The following is a 17,397-nucleotide window of genomic DNA, read 5'->3' as shown; positions in this document are numbered from 1 at the left end:
CACACACTCTTCCAGCGGAAGGGATCTGAAAGGCACCATCAAAGAAGCAGGGTGAGAATGAAACGGGTCCATTTAGACACCCAGGAGGAAGATGCTGGTGGAGTAGAGTCTCCCCAAGGTGACATGTCCCCTGTGTCCTCTAGCTGAGCACTGAGAAAGAGTCGGACGCATGCACCAGGAAGATAGTCCCTCCCACCGTGGTCAGGGAGAGAAAAGGATTTAAAAATAAATGAAGTCCTTCTTAATTATTCACAGATTATCCACATTGCAGCCCCAATTGCCAACAACTCTTCCTTTGAGACATTTCAGTCTCTGTTTAGCGCCCAGCAGGAGCTGGAAAGAGGAGGCTTGCGTGTCTCTTCTCAAAGGGAGATATATGTCATTAGCTCCCTCTGCAGTGCCCTTGGGGACCGAACACATGGAACTGCAAGAAACTCCAGCTCCGGTGGAGTTGTCTGACCTGACTGCCCGAGTGAGCTGTGTGTGTGCACGCACGCACGCATGCAAGCACATGCGCTCGTGTGTCCGTGCAGGTTGAGTTCCCTGAGTTAGATGTCTATGAGGACTTTATTGCACACAGACTGTGGCGCTGTGTGTGTGTCTCAGCAACCCCCAGAGTGGCTCAGCCATCTGCACACCCAGTGAAGAGTATTCCCTTAGCCAAGGGTTGGTCTCTGTGCTAGCACTCACAAAGTCTCAGAGTCCTTCACCTGAGACTGGACGACATGGCATGCTCTTAGCACTTGGGGACACCGTGGGGAGTGGGGGGCAGGTGTCAGTCACTAATGGAGTTGGTTAATAGAATGCTTAGAAGCCTGGCCCAACCCAATAATGGCTGATAGTGACTCTTAGTCGCATGAGCCTAGGAGGAGTACTGTGTGCAGTTAAGGAAAATGGGACCTGTTCACTCAGACTGTTCCCAAGTCTGGAGTTTTGTCAAGTCTATGATCGTTTGGCCTCTGGGTCCAATAAAAGCTTCAGAGGGGAACTGCTGTAAAGTTGACAGGCTATCAAAAGAGTCTGGCCATCTCATTCAGATGAGGAATTGCTGGACAGCAGTTGTGACAGCTGACATCTGTAGAGCAAGCGCTTTCTGTGCTCCAGAGCCTTGGCAAATGTCCTTGTTCAGAAATCCTCAGAGGGGGCAGGACAGGGGATGGCACAACTCAGGAAGTGGCACACTCTATAATGTGCTTGCCACCCAGCATGAGAACCTAAGTTCAGTTCCCCAGCAGCCACATATGAACCTGTGACCCCAGAGCTAGGGAATAGAGACGGGCTCCCCAGAGCTTGCTGGCTAGCCAATCCAGCCAATCAGGGAGTTCCAGGAACAGCGAGAGGCCATGTCTCAGAGAAGAAGGCAGAGAAACTATTGAAGAAGGCACCTGGGATCAACTTATAGCTTCCACATACACACACGTGTACCTGAATGTACAGTCCTCAATAGGATACAATTGATCATTTGTATGCCACACACACACATACTCACACACACTCTCACACACTCACAAACACACACACTCATATACACACATACACACACATTCACATGCAAGCACATACACACTCTCACACTCATAAGCACTCACACACATACTTAAACTCACACACACTCAAACACTCACACACACTCACTCATACGCACGTTCATACACTTTCACACATTCACTTGCACACTCACACACACTCACTCATACACACATTCATACATTTTCACACATTCACTTGCACACTCACATACACACTCATATACACTCATATGCATTCACATGTGCATACACACTCAAACTCATACACACATTCACATGTGCATGCACACTCATTGCATACTCATTTGCACACACTCATATACTCTCACACTCGTGCGTGCTATAAATTTTGGAGCATTAAGCTCATGGTTGCCTTGTTTCGTTTGTTATTTGTAGAGTCATACAGAGTCCAGATGGGAATGTGGACTCACATGGGGCCCTGCACTATGATGAGACTTCGGATAGATAGGAGTCTGACCAGATTCCCTCTGTCCTGGGTACAAAATTCTCTCTGTGTCCTATGAACTTTGTATGCTTGGGGGACATGCCACCCTCTTGAAGTCACTATGTTGTCTTACGTCAGATCTGAGCTGACCCGGCTAGGATTTGTGGTGCTTTCCCCTTACCACCTAATACCCCAGCCCTGCAAATTGAGGTAGCAGTCACCAAAGGAGAATGGTCAAATACAGATGTGCCCAACTGCTTTAAGCAGTTAGATCCCAGGCGCTCTGACATGGGCTTGCCGTGCTGGCCGAGATGTAGCACTGACTTTTGGGCACATGGCTCCTTTTCTGTGAGTGACAGGAGAGTTTTCCTGCAGTTCTATATGTGTGTATCTGCCACCTATGCAGAAAGCAAAGAACACAGATGCTATTCCATCTCAGTCTGCGGCGAATATTTTCTTAAAGTATTCAAAGGCGTTTGCAAAATAAGGAAAGAACCCTCATGGGAAAACAAGATTCCAGATTCCAGAGTCTTCGTTTTCATCTATAGCTAGCTCCTCTTGACTCTCAGCCTTCCTAGCTAGTGCAGGTGTGTGTGTGTGTGTGTGTGTGTGTGTGTGTGTGTGTGTGTGTGTGTGTGTCTGGAAAGCATAACAGATTAATTTCTCAAAGGTCAAAAGGGATGATTCCCACCCCCAATCTGCACGTGTTAGCCCTAGGGGGTGGTGGGCAGGCACTGACATAAAAGCGCAACATCTGATGGGCTTATCAAATCAACCCCATCTTTCTCCTCTGCCAGGACACTGCTGCACACAGCATGAGGGAGGCTGAGCAGCAAAGCTGGAATCCCCAGAGTGAGAGCAGCAGTGTTTCAGCTGGCTGGACAGATCAAATAACACTTGGGCTGGTTAACAAAAGATGCAAGTGGGAAGGTGTTGGAAGCCAGAGTGTGGAAATTTACCCAGCGTTGTTTCTTTGACAGGGAAGGGAACTGTCCGAACGATGCTACATTCCTGCAGTCCTAAGGCATCCGGCCGAGCATCCTCTGTCAAGGTGCTGCGGATAAGTGGGTGAAAGAGGATGTCCTCTCATCTGAAGCCTCTGGAGGGTCCTGGCCTGGCAGCTGAGTTCTTTTTGGACTTGGGACAGCAGATGTAACTGCGGAGCTCGTGCGAGAGTATGGTTTTGCCCAACTCCTTACTCACCAGACTGGTTGAGGTTTTGGAATCGAAACGGAACTTGTAGAAAGATAAACTGGCAGAAAGGAAAAGAAGCCCCTAGAATCCATTAACTGGGTCCCCTCTTGCTGCTCAGAGCACAGAGAGAGGCTGTGATCCGATTAAGCTCCGGGCCCACTTAAGTAAAGCAACAACCGCCTTCAAGAGCTCAGCAAGCAGCTACCGCACTTGAGCCACACAGAAGGATTCAAAGTTGCCGAATACTTTTTTTTTTTTTTTTAACTCTGAGATCCATGGAGATAGAAGATAATGATATGGGCTTTTCTTCCTAATAATGCTGGATCTAGAAGAAGCACGAACCATTTTAAGCATTCAGGAGGGTTCTTGAAGCACAGGAGTTGGTGGCAGGTAACAACCTTTGCAGCATCCGGCTAAGCAGGTCGGTGAGCAAGGACTTGGAGCCCTTCCTGTCCCCTGACAGCTGGCAGCAGCGACCTCACCAGGAGCCAAAGCATCCCTCCGTTGTGAGATTTGACAGAATGAGGTGTGCTGGGGAAGCCACTAGCTGGAACCTGGCCTTTCCTGACTGCCCTTGCATTTTCCAGCCAGCCCCGGACCACTGAAGCAACAATGGCTGAGAAAGGTGACTGTATCGCCAGTGTCTACGGGTATGACCTTGGTGGGCGCTTCATTGACTTCCAACCCCTAGGCTTTGGGGTCAATGGGCTGGTGCTGTCAGCTACGGACAGCAGAGCTTGCCGGAAGGTAGCCGTGAAGAAGATCGTTCTGAGTGACGCCCGCAGCATGAAGCACGCACTCCGAGAGATCAAAATCATCCGGCGCCTGGACCACGACAACATCGTCAAAGTGTATGAGGTACTGGGACCCAAGGGGAGCGATCTGCAGGGCGAGCTCTTCAAGTTCAGCGTGGCCTATATCGTCCAAGAGTACATGGAGACTGACCTGGCGTGTCTGCTGGAGCAGGGCACGCTGACGGAGGAACACGCCAAGCTGTTCATGTATCAGCTGCTCCGTGGGCTCAAGTACATCCACTCTGCCAACGTACTACACAGGGACCTGAAGCCCGCCAACATCTTCATCAGCACGGAGGACCTTGTGCTCAAGATTGGGGATTTTGGGTTGGCAAGGATCGTAGATCAACATTACTCACACAAGGTATGTTAGCCTGGAAAGGCTGCTGCTAGTGACCTGTGGGATCCTCAAGGGTGCACACACAGTTGTTCTAGAGGGTTTGTGAACAGGAGACTGCTATGAGTGTGAGGGGAGGCAGAAAGGTGCAGAAAGATCCACGGCCTGGGACGTTGGCGGGGATGGAGGAATCTAGTTCCTAGTCATGGCTCTGCCACATGCCTGTGGCCAATAACACTGGGCCACACAAGTGAAAGGTCAGATTAAACAGTGTCAGAAGATTCTTCTAGCCCCCGAGCTCTGTGTGGTTGGTGAATTTTTCTTTTGCATCTGCTGATCCAGGATGTCTTCATCATCTTCTCAGAGCTCGGGAGACCCCAGAGGACTCCCCACCCTGGGAACACTATGCTCCAGTTTGTCTTTCACCTGCTCCCCTCACCGGGGCTGGCCCATCCTGGGTTCCTTTCCATCAGTCAGTGAAGAGTGAGCTATTGCTCACTGCATGTCTGCCCTCTTGGGTCCTGTGATGCCTCAGTGTGCTAGGGAAGCCATGTTTGAGGTCGGTTCTGTTAAAATTCCCCGGGTGTGTCACAGAACCATCCCAACTGCGCCGATAGAGACACAAGTCACCACAATTTATTTTTCAAGGCCTAGGCCTCCTCCCTCCTGACTGGCTGGCTGTCTCTTACCTTCTTCTCTTCCATCTTCGGCCGGACATGCTGCCTTCACCGGGTGCCTGGTTGCCTCTACGTAAGCGCATCAACCAGGCACCCTACAACAGAGCCAGTCTCCTGACAAAATCTTTATACCTTGATATTTTTTATTGGAATAGAACATCCCAGAGGAAACAGGTATGCCATGAAATGTTAATAGCAGAGGGTGAGAACGGGCCAGGGAATGTGAGAGTGACTCTGACCTTGAACATGGCTCGGCTCCATTCTCTCTCCAGGGCCCTCCTGTTTCTTTCGATGTGCAGTGGAAGGACATCACAGGCACACGTTCCTGATCACCCTCACTGTTCTGGGACTCCAGCTCCTGCTCCAATCTCACACCTCACAGCAACCTCACTGACTCTGGCTTCTCAGTACCACAAATGACTTCACTGCCTTAACCATGCACTCCCCATTCTTACAGCTGTGTCATCTGTCTAGATTGACAGAGTCTGTAGGCAAGAAGCCCTGGCAAAAAACCCAAAGACACTCCCTTCCCTGTCTTCCTTCCTAAGGAGCTATGATGTCAAGTCATTGAACTCATAGTTTTAACCCCAATTGATTCTTATTTGGCAAAAAGATCCAGAGAACCTACATTTCTATTTGGAATACACAAAAACCTTCTCTTCTTTTCTTCTTCATGATTTACTTTTAATTTCATGTACATTGGTGTTTTGTTTCCCTGTGTGACTATATAAGGGAGTCCGACCCCCCTGAAACTGGAGTTACAGGCAGTTGTGAGCTGCCAAGTGGGTACTGGGAATTGAACCCAAGTCCTCTGGAAAAGCAGCCAGTGTAGTGCTCTTAACCACTAAGCCATCTCTCCAACCCCCACAAAAGCATTCTCTTTTTTTAAAAAGTTGGGTTGTTTTGTGTGTGTGTGTGTGTGTGTGTGTGTGTGTGTGTGTGTGTGTGTGTTTGCATGGCCTGTCTGCCATGTGTGTGCCCGGTGCCTGAGGAGACCAGATGTGGGCTTCGGATCCCCCTGGAGCTGGGGTTAACAGGTGGCTGTGAACTGCTGTGTGGTTGCTGGGAATCAAACCCAGGTCCTCTGAAAGAGCAGCAGGTGCTCTTCACCACTGAGTTATTTCTCCAGCTCCCACAGCCCTCTTAACTGTAGTAAACTGTAGAGAACCACCATCCGGTGAGGTAGTCACAGGGAGGGAAGGAGCTTAGAGATGAATTGTAGCCTTCAGTACAGTCCGGAAGAAGGCTCCTTGTGGTGAAGATTCACCATGGTAGCAGTTTTATTTTGTTTGAAACAGGCCCAGCTCTGTAGCCAGAGTTGGCCTGAAACTCCATTAGCCTTCATGCTTTGGTCTCTGCAGTGTTGGAATTGCAGCCCTGAGCCATTTGTCCCAGTTGATGAAACAAGTCTTGCAACATGGCATGGTAGGAGCCACCCCACAGGGTGAGGAGTTGAGGAGATGGACTCCCTAATGATGGCACTAATTTGGACAAGGGACAGAGCTATCCCCTGCCTGCCTCTCTGGCTTATAGACCAGAATCAAAATGAACCGTGAATGTAGAGTTCCTTGAAAAGAGGTTAAAAAACGACATCACTGAGCACCTACAGAGCCCAAGTTCAGTGCAGGAGCTGGGGCTGGAGAAGGGTAAGGCTCACGTGACTCTTCTCAGTCTTAATCTCTGGGCCCCATTCCTGCCACTCCTTAGTGGACCTTCATTCTCTCCATCGAAGGAATTCACATGTTCTCATTCCATCTCTTTAATTCAGAGAGAGAGAGAGAGAGCGCCCACTGTATGAGCGCTATATGAGGTTTAAGACAGTACCTGATGCCCTGGGTGTTGTCAGGGACCAACCACTGCCACCTTTTGCCCTCATTCACTTTCTGCTCTTAGCTTGCTGCCCTCCTCTCCCTCCAGAGATGATGAAAGGCTTCATACTCGGAGCTTTGATTTATCCAATGTGCATTTAAATCAGTTCGCTTAATCCCCCTAATGCTGTGAGGCACTTAGGGCAAATGGGCCATTTGACAACCCAGAGAAGTGGGTTTTGTGAGAAAGCATGCGGTTTCCGGGGCTGATGGGCAGGAGGATTCTGAGGAACTGGGGCCTCTCACAGCCTGGGTGAGGACTCTTCTTTCTGAAGTGCAATGGATTCTGGGTGGGACTTGCCTCTGAGCTTTTCCATCCTTCCCTCTCTTCTAGTATTGACTGCTCTGCATGCTGTCTTGTGGGGATCTCTGTCTGGGCACAGAATACCATGCTTTTTGAGGGATGGCCTCTTCCATAGAATCGTATTAGTTACAGTGCAACCTTGATTTTATTGATTGTACTGGACAGATGGAAGGACAGTGATCTATCAGAACCTTACAGATAGAAAGCTAATATGTTTGTGGATTCCATAGCTAGAAAGTATAACTCAGAAAAAGAAGTCTACATTTTCCAGACCATAGGTGGGCTCAGAAGAGTGCACCCACTATGTACAACTGCGCATGCCAGTGTGCTTGGAGGATGATGGTACCTACATGCCATGTGCTCTGTGGACACTTACTCTCTCTTGACGAGGGCCATTGTTTATGTGCAATTCACAAAAATATACCCGTTTCCACACACTGATCCAGTCTGGAGCCAGGGACTTCTTGGCTAAAACTGAGCTCTTGGCTGTACTTGACCCACTTAGCAGTGTGTAGCATCTGTTCCTCACTCTTCCATCTTTGTCATGGGCAGATGGCATCTCCTTTTCAGTCCTGTGGCCTTTATCTGCTACAGGACCTTCCTGGGGCAGGTGCCTTCTTTGCTGGTCTAGAGGAGATGCCAAAGGAATTGCCTTCCCTTCTCTAATGAGCACCTAGTCAAAAAGAGCTCTGAGGCAAACCCAAGAGCCCTCTGGGTCTACCTCACCACTTCTAGGGACCTTGGCTTTTGCCTGGTCCAGGGGGCAGTAAAGCTTCTGTCACACACAGGCAGGAGATGGCACAGGTGACAATGAGGGAGACTCTGGGGGAGCCGGGGAAACAGTGGTACCTGCATCATTGGATTAGTGACTTGTGTATCGATGTGACCAAAGTATCTGGGGAGGGGGGGCAGGGAAGCAGCTGAGGTTGGCCTGGACCTCAGATATATCCTACTCTGGCCTCAAACTCAGGATCCCCTTGGCTCAGGTATGTTACAGGCATGTACCCCCGTCTGGACGCGGCTCAGGTGTATTACAAGTACGTACCCCCATCTGAATGCAATCCAACTCCCATTCTGCTTCTCTCTTAGGATTCTTGCCCCTCAGCTGAAAGTGAGGGTTGTCGACATACTTCCAGATACACCAGGGACTAAATCACTAACAGAACAGAGCCGCTTGCCCAAGTAGATGTCATGATGTGCCAGGCCTCAGTTTACCCGTGCTAAAGCACGGACCCACTCTTGTCATCTTAGCCCTGATGAGTTGTGCGGTTTTTCTTGAGAGTGTGTTCACCTCCTCCACAGAACTGATTGATTATTAGTTCCTTGTTATTTGTGTCAGGAAGAGATGTCTGAATGATCAGAGCATATTTTCCTTGAAGTTATCATATTAAGAGATGGATGATCTCAAAGGGAAAGATAAAGGTTTAAGGTTTCACTGAGCCCTGTATAAACCCTAAGAAATGTTACTAACTCCTTGGAGAGCAGGCAAGGCTCAATCCACGCAATAAGAGCCTCATGGTCTAAGTGAATGTGGCCCGCCCCCAGGAAGGGCCACCCAGGATCTTCTAACCTGGCAAGAAAAGAAAAAACAAAACCCTCCCAGGGGTCTCCTAGAAAATCCCCTACAGATCCAGCTTCCATGGGAGTACAGGTGATGAAAAATGCCCAGGCAACAGAGGAAGAGGAATAGATTCATGAGAATGTGGGCAGCAAAAGGTCTTGCATTTCTGGTAGATCGTTCAAGCAAGTCTATGCTTCCTGCTAGGTTGGTACTTTGAACTCAAAACCTCTGGCTGCTTCCTAGTCCACGGTCTCCTTATCTCTTTCTTGACCAGAATGTTTTCAGTTCACCTCCCTATCTCCTTCTAGTTCCTTAAAATCTAACTGGCTTGGCGGGGTCTCTAAGTGCAGCCACAGAGGAGCAACATCAACCAGGCCCCAGAACTACTCAGACAGGCTGACGCTTGGTTCTCACTTCAGACCTCCTGAGTCAAAAGCTCGAGTCCACAGGACCCCAGGGAATCTCATGCTCATGACCTTTCAAGAACCATTGATTTGGCTGGAGAAATGGCTCCGCACGCAGTGAAGAGCACAGACTGCTCTTCCAAAGGTCCTGAGTTCAAATCCCAGCAACCACATGGTAGCTCACAACCATCCATAATGAGACTTGACATTCCCTCTTCTGGAGTGTCTGAAGACAACTACAGTGTACTTACATATAATAAATAAATAAAATTTAAAAAGAAATAGAGCCACTGATCTAAAGAGGTAAGGTTCCTCCCCTGCGAGTGGAAGCCAGAGCTGGTGATGTTCCCGAAAGCTCAGTGCTGGCTACAGTTCTCACACCAGCGTTGGGAGGACCATGTGGGTGAACGTGAAGCATGAACTGGAGGGCTTGTTCATGGTAAAGCTCTGAGGTACAGCACAGCTTTGGGGAGCCTCAATTACATTACCTCAGAAACCGCCTATTCCCCATGGTACAGTTTGGCCGAAGTTACAGAAACCAGGAATCTAAACAAAAGGAACACTGCTTGTTTATGCATGGTTTTAGCAGCTAGGGGGTGTGATCAGTGACTTGGAACTTTTCTTTCTGGTGTAAGCTACTTCACTAAGATGTTATTTAAGAAACAAAACGCTGGTTTCACAGTTGGATAGGAATGAGTGTTTTGAAGGCTCAGCAAATGGCTGTAGTTTGTTCAAGGCCGTGGTTCATTTGAGGATCCAGAGGAGTCCCTAAGCACAGACTGAAGCCTGGGAAACCCTGCCAAGGACAACTCAGAAAGCCGACACTGCCCTTCATAATCGCGACCGGTGTCACTTTGTCTCCTCTCCTGTCCTACCTGCCTTTGATGGCATCGGCCGCTTGCCTGAGAAGGCACCCAGAAAGGGTCCTCCTCTCTACATCCATCCTTGAATTAGGAGGAAGGATGCTCATCTCTGTGGCTTTGAAAGGAACTACTCAGGACCCCTAGGTCCATCATACTGACATCGCGAGTGACTCAGACACCCACAGAGTCCATGGTACGAACAGGCTTGTGGAAGGACACCTTGCAGAGGGACCAGCCAGCAGGGAGGTCACTTTCTTCTTAAGCTGTTGAACATGTTATTCCAAATCAGCGGAGCCGAAAAGATGTACTTAAAGGGCTATGGAATATCCCATTTTAAAGAGGAAAAATATGACCTAAGGGATTAGAACTGAGGCTGAACTGAAGAGTCAATTGAACACTCTCGCAGACTTGTAAGCTAATTTTTCTTGGCTCTTGGAGCCTTCTTTGCTCCAAGTCCCAGGAGCAGGTGTTGCCTGTGCCCTGGACCCCTCACCCACCAACCGACCCTACTGGCGCTTAGGGATTGGAGGTGAGGTAGTGGAGAGTCAGCCACACAGACTCCAGGAGCAGGTGAGAAACACTGCAGCAGCAAGCTCTGAGCATTGCTGCAAGCTCCTTTAATACCCTCCACCTTGGGCCCCATTGGTCCCAAGAAAGCATCTCTTCTACACAGCAGTTCCTGATTGGCTGGCACTGTCTGCGCAATCCTTGGTCTCTCAGACAGTCTTCAATTAGGTCCTCCGGCAGGAGATGCTTTTGCGGCTGCGCAGCCCCCCCCCCGGGGGGGGGGTTACAGAAAGGTGGCCTCGCGGTTCCTGCTACAAGCAGGTACCTCATGACATCCTTTTCTCCTCAGTACACCCAGGCCCTCCTGAGAGGCAACCCCACTGAGCTCCACGGCTGAGTCTAACAACCTCATCTCAAGCAGCCACTCACTCAGGACAGAGTTCGTCTGAGTCCTGAGGTGAGGTCCTGAGGAAAAGTTTCCATGCTTGCCGGCAATTCACCCTTGGCAATCACTTGAAGGAGTTGGACAAGGGAGTGAGGAGGACCAGCTGTTCACCAACCAGTGAGCTGTCTCAGGTAAAATGGCACGTGGCATCCTTACGCTGCCACTACTGCCTCCTCAAAGCCAAGGTGCGTGCATTCTCCCCTGGAGAGCAAACTGCTGATTAAGTGGCTTGGCTCAGAGCTCCTTCCCATGGCCCTCCCTCCTGCGGACACCCACCTGGTGCTCACCTCTCTGTCAGAGCCAGCCTCAGCTAGCAAGCACAAAAGCTCAGAGACTAGGAACACATGGCCAGTGGGGGCTGCTCGGTGGGGCTGTACTCCATTCCCTGGCATACAAACTGGCAGGTGGCATATTCTTTACTACTGGCATAAAGTATCTTTATTTTACTCTCATTTTTAAAAGTTTATGTTCCCAGGACTCAAGATTCACACTCTTTTCCCAGTCTTTAAGGATGTTCTCTCTCTCTCTTTGCTTCTGATCACTGTTATTTCTGAAGAGACAAGATGGCGTTTTTTTTTCCTTCCTATCATGAGTCCCGTGTGTATCCTATGTCCCCCACCCCCAGCTGCTTCCACGATTTCCTCTTGCTATCTAACCTTCAGCAGCTGAAATGTGGTCTCTTTATCCAGCCTGGTGGTATAGAAAGGAATGGCGTGTTTTGAGGGCGAGAACCATTTCTGCTACGAATTTTCTGACGTTGATGGCTCCCTTCTAAATCAGGATCACAATGCTCTGAGCTCCAGGTCAGCGCTCATCTTGAGCGTAATTTGCAGTCACCCACCTCTCCTGGTGTTGTAATATCACCAACTTGTCATCTTGCCCCAGAAGATGCCACAAGCGGTGACAGCTCTGGGCCCACATACTGTTCCTTCCCTCCCACATACTCTGCCATTTACACCTCCACCCCCACCCCCACCCCCTGACAGATTCCGCTCCAACGTCCCAAGTCACCTACTTCTCCAGGAGAGTCGGTCATGCCCTCCACTTTCCCAAGGCACTTATACATCCTGCTGAGTAGCTCATTTGCTGCCTCTTCCCAGATTGACCCAGTGGGTCCCTGGATTAAGAACACTTCTCACTCGTACCCATTTTGGGAGCATTTAGCACAGCGTCTGACCCATAAAATGTGTTCAATAATTGCTGGCTGACGAATGCACAAGTCATGTCCCTGCTTTCTGTTAACCGAGTGTGGCTCTCCAGAGCCTCAGGATGAAGCCTAACTTATCCTCAGGACAGCTCTCAAATATTTAACGCCCTGTATCCTGTCCCCTTCGTAGCCCCGCAGCCTGGAGCACCGTCGTCTCTACCCAGTGGTTTTCAGGCTTCGTGACCGGTACTTGCTGTGTTAAGTGACTCAGCTCTCAATATAATGAAGTAGGCAGAGGACCTGCCTTCAGCCGACTGCACTCCAGAGCCCACACTAGCCTAACCCCACACTCATCCACCTCCTCTTCCTGTCAGAGCCTTTCTTCAAGTCCATTTGCAGAGTAGTCCGGATGTGACCTCATCAGCACAGAATCGGTACAGAGTGTCACCACACTGGGTGGTTAGCCAGTTAATTTGTGTCAGTTCTGTATTCTCTATGTTGAATGTATGTGATTGGGTTTTTGTTTCTTGTTGTTAGTTTCCTTTTGGTTTTGGTTTTAAGCTCAAGTTGGTCCCCCTTGGTTCCTGGTAGAGTTCATCTTCTTGGCTGATATTCCAACAGGAGGAGATCTTTTTTGGATCTTTGTTCTATCATACAGTCTTGCCCTTTACAGCTTCATAATATATTTAAACCTGCCTTCTGGGACTTCACCTAGATGGCTAATTAAAATATGCATGAAGAGATTAGGTCAAACGCCCAGCCTCATGGCCACCGGACATCTCTGACCTGTAAGCTGTCCAACCCCGCCCCCTGTGTCCTCCCCCCCCCCCGCCAGCGACATAATTATATAATCGTTTAACCCACATTTTAAAAATCGTCCATAAAGATGTTGTAAGAGATGGGGCTAAGTGCTTCAGTGAGACTCAGCCCTCTCATCCGACCTCAGTACAATTTAAGCTCACCCTGAAGTGAAAGCCAGCACAGGGCACAGGGAGTGACTACTTTACGAAAACCCGCTGTGTGACTATCTAAACTTTACAAAATCACAGTTATCCCTATAAGGGCATAACATGACTGTTTTCAATGTGTAAGGAGTTTACAGTCATAGAGAAAAGGTTTATGTAATAATAAAACTTCAAAAAAAAACAGCACAACGGTCAGCAAGATGGCTCAGTAAAAGTCCTCGCCACAGGCTGGATCCCTGAAGCCCCAGGAAAGGTGAAGGAAAGAACACGACGTTCTACAAAGTTGTCTTCAGGCCTCCACAGGAGAACTGTGTTATACACAGAGCTGGATAGGGGCTGTGGTGACAGCAGCTGAGAGAAAATGAGACATTAAAATAGGCTCCATGAGCTAGGGAGGTGGGTTAGAGCACTGGCGGCTCTTCCAGAGCACCTAAGTGTGGTTTCCAAACGCCCATGTTGGGCAGCCTAGCCCTAGCCCCTGCCACCTGAGTGTATACGACACACTCAGACACAAAGAAAAAAATATTTAAATAACTTAAAAACTAGACTACAAATAGAAACTCTGACATGCTAATGACAGAAAATTGATGGCTTTTTTTTTTTCATTTTCATTATGCTTTTAAAATATTAAAATCATAGGAGGTATAGATATGCCTGGTTAAACGCGAGTGCGCTTTTTTAGTGATAGTTCCAGAAATTTGACACAAAGGGAGAAGTTCACTCAAACAGTCTTCGTTATGAAAAGAATGTTTAATCCGAATCTTTCGGCTACCAAGAGAGAACAGCTATGTACACCTGCCTCTGGCCCTGGAGTCTGGGAAAACTGACCCTCAACCTCATCCTACCCTGCCGAGGTGTTGGGCAAGCCTTACCTGCCTACCCACCCAGAGCGGCGGCCACCCTGAGATGGCCTCTGAGAGAACTAGATGCACTGCCACTACCCCCTGCCAGGAATCAGGAGAACCTTCTCTTGGGTGGAGGAAGCAGGCATTAACTGGTTCCTTGGGTCCCTGAGCAAGCTTCCCAGCCTTCCTGTGGCTGGTTCCACCCCCTGGGAATGAAGAAAACACCCAATGATGTGTGAAAAGCTCAGCCTTTTCAGGTGTGGGGGTTGGGGGTGGCCCTGTTTCTCTTCTCAGGCACAAAGCATGAAGAAGAGGCTGTGAGTGGGAAAGCCTGTGAGTAACTTGTTACAGTGCCTAGATGAGGAAGTACTGTATATTTGAGATCTGGTGTCAAAGAGAGACCCTTGAAAGGCCTTAGATGCTAATCCTTTTGTGGTTTGACTGGTTCTAGCCCGGAGCTTACAAATGGGGTGACAGCCAAAACCCTTGATAATAGGTAAGCTTTGGACCAACTAATGAAAAAAGACACCGGCAGTGACCAATCGGAATAGGTAATCGCTACAACGCCATCACACACTCGACTTCAATCTCTGCACATGAAAGTTCCTGAAAGCCAGGCCTCAGAACACAGATTCCCATGGAGAGACCCAGCACTGCCTCCTCTGACACATAGCTGGAAGGTAGAGGGCTACTGCTGGAGTCTTCCTTTCCGTAGGACTATGCTTTATGTCTGACTTTAAACTGTAAAATATGCTATACAATTCCCCGCCATTGGTGTATAACTGAATGGCTTTTAGAATCATTCCTCTGTGCGTCAATTGCCAGAATTTATTTTAGGACATTTCATTGCCCCTCAAAATAACAGTGTCCCACCCAGTTGTCACCTCCTTCCCTAAGTCCCCATCATCCCTTAGTCTAAGCAGCCATCCATCTGCTGCTCTTTCCATTGACTAGCTCTTGCTGGGTATTACATGTGGATGTATAACACATGGTCCTTTGGTCTTTTGAGTCTGGCTTCTTGCACTCAGCACAGTGCTGTCCGGATTTATTCAGTGGTAGAGGCAGATATTAGAACTTCATCTCAAAAGGGAAGACAGTAAAGTCATCTAACAATTGTCTACGTCATAGCCGACTGGTAGCCCATCCATTGATGGACATCTGGGTTTTTCTGTTGGGGCTGTCATGGACACCCACTGGTGTACAAGTTTCTGTGGACCTGTCTTATAAAGTGGCATTATTGCTCATGTGTTTTTGTCTGAGAAACTGTACTAGCAGATTCCATTGTGACATTGTATCCAGTAGGCAAGCTATGAGGGCTTGTTCTCTCAGTGACCACATCCTTCATTTCTTGCTAGTCCTCCAGCAGATGTGAGGAGAACCTCACTGTGGCTTTGAATTGGTTTTATCCACCGTTAATGGTGCTGAGCCTCCCTTAGTATGTATCCTCTCATGTGCATATCAAGCTTTTACATGTCTTCTTTATATCTTGAGATCTTTGCCTATTTTCATTGGGTTACATCATTACTAATACTATTATTAGTTTGGACTTGGAGACTCTTCTTGTATTCTAAATGCAAGATCTTATTAGATGATTTCTAAAATCTCCTTGAGATGAGTTCTGTGGCTTGTTGTTTTATTTTCTTGATATTGTCCTTAAAAATACATGTTTTGAAGCTTGAGATCTTGCTTAGTAGGACAGCACCTTGACCTAGTGTGCTCCCTGTCCTGGGTTTTATTTACCCTCAGCATTGAAAGAAAAAAGAGGAAAAGAAAACAGGTTTTCATTTTGGCAATATTTATGTTACTTGGTTTTTTGGTTGGTTGGTTGGTTGGTTAGTTGGTTGGTTGGTTGGTTGGTTGATTAGTTGGTTAGGTTGTTTGTTTGGTTGCTTGGTTGGGTTGGTTGGTTGGTTGGTTGGTNGGTTGGTTGGTTTGGTTGGTTGGTTGGTTGGTTGGTTGGTTTGGTTGGTTGGTTGGTTGGTTTGTAGTATCTTAACCAGGAAACCATTACTGGCTCTGTGTGCTTCCCGCTATCAGACTGTTTAGGGAAGATGCCTGACTTCAAGTGTGGCTAAAGCCACATCTTAAATGTGGCTCCAGACAGTTACTCTCAGCTCCAAGCTCTGTGTGGGCCACTACTGTCTCTGTGACAGGTGTCTGATGCTCCTGGTGAGTCCTGCAAGTCAGGAGAATAGGATCCACAAATGGCAAAATGCCAGTCAACAGGGACTCTTGGTTCACAGACACATGGCTGTCACAGCCAGCTAAAAACTCTGAACTCAGCCATGTGCCAGAGAGACCTCTAGAAGGGGAAAAGAGAAGGAGGTGGAGAGAGATGCCAACATGGCAGCCATTTTGTACAGGTCCTAACCCTCAAATGTAACTTGCCCAAGGTGATGGCAGAGTCTGAGCTGGCTTTGTGGAGAAAGGCAAAGGGCAGGAAAATAAAAGGAAGTTCTCTTCAGGAATCCTATTGGACTTTGGCTTTCAAGCTCAAATTGGTTTCTAGCCTGAACATTCATAGTCCAGGCTGTCAAAAGTAATTTAAGGTTCCCTGTTCCTACCTGTGGGCTTGTACCATAATAAACTAAAATTCAGAAAGTCCTGCAGGTGAAGGAAGCCATTCAGTCATAGAAAATTAAATTCTGTTCCCTGGGTGTTATGTACCAAGGCCGGAAATTGAATGAAGACATTTGCGAGATATTTCTAGCAACAGGGGTTGAGACAAAGTCTTTCTGCTTAACTCTCCTGTGCCCAGAGCGTCACACTCCCTCAACTGCCACCAAGGCTTTGCCCACCATGTATTCTTTGCAGTCTTACACTTTTGGACAATAGCTGTTCTCAGATGTGACTCCTGGTCTACACTGCTTTGTACTTAACCGCATTGCTAAGTTCAGGGTCTTTGTTCACGACACACAAGTACTGCTGGCTTTGCAGCAGGCTTCTTTCCACCTGTGCCCTCTCAGCTCCTGGATTTAAAGGTCTGGAGGGTTTCCTCCACCCAGCTTGGGCCCTCTTGTCTCACCTGCTCTGTAAAATGAGACTTTCCTAAGTTCCCAGTGTGACATTTGCCTGTATGGAGTACTCAGGATCTCTGGATGACGGGAAGAGATGGGAGCAGAGTTCAATTGAAGTCGCAGATTCCAAGCTGTGGGACCAAGGAGCAAGGCCCATGGAGATCAGGTTTTACACATGCTAGGCTGCATGCAGATGGAGACAGCTCTCCTGAAGCATACATTTTTCCAGATGGGGCACAGGAGATGGACACATTTAACCCCAAGGATTTCTTTGAGCAATCACAATTGATTCCCATCATCCTCAGTGAAGGTTTTCAACAAGCCTTGACTTGCATGCTTCCTCCAAGATGGCAGTTGTGCATAGCCAGGACTAGTTTTAGACAAATTTGCACGGTCTTTAATTTCCCAATCTACCTTACCATTCCTTTTCACATTACCTATCTGCGCTCTCTCTCTCTCTCTCTCTCTCTCTCTCTCTCTCTCTCTCTCTCTCTC

General features: G+C 48.3%; 1 protein-coding gene across 4 annotated transcripts in view; it reads left to right on the top strand.

Moving 5' to 3' along the window:
- Mapk4 (mitogen-activated protein kinase 4) overlaps positions 1–17,397 on the top strand; it is a 137,969-nt gene that overhangs the window by 92,999 nt on the left and 27,573 nt on the right. For all 4 annotated transcript variants that reach the window (XM_029546965.1, XM_021214589.1, XM_029546967.1 and 1 more), the window contains exon 2: positions 2,955–4,326. In XM_029546965.1, coding sequence (XP_029402825.1) covers positions 3,781–4,326 — 546 coding nt within the window. In that variant the 5' untranslated portion in view covers positions 2,955–3,780. The remainder of the gene's footprint in view (positions 1–2,954; positions 4,327–17,397) is intronic.

The sequence above is a fragment of the Mus pahari genome, chromosome 15, assembly GCF_900095145.1.
Source record: "Mus pahari chromosome 15, PAHARI_EIJ_v1.1, whole genome shotgun sequence".
NCBI lineage: Eukaryota > Metazoa > Chordata > Mammalia > Rodentia > Muridae > Mus > Mus pahari.
The sequence above is the reverse complement of the archived record's forward strand: the minus strand, read 5'-3'. Positions and strand labels throughout refer to the sequence as shown.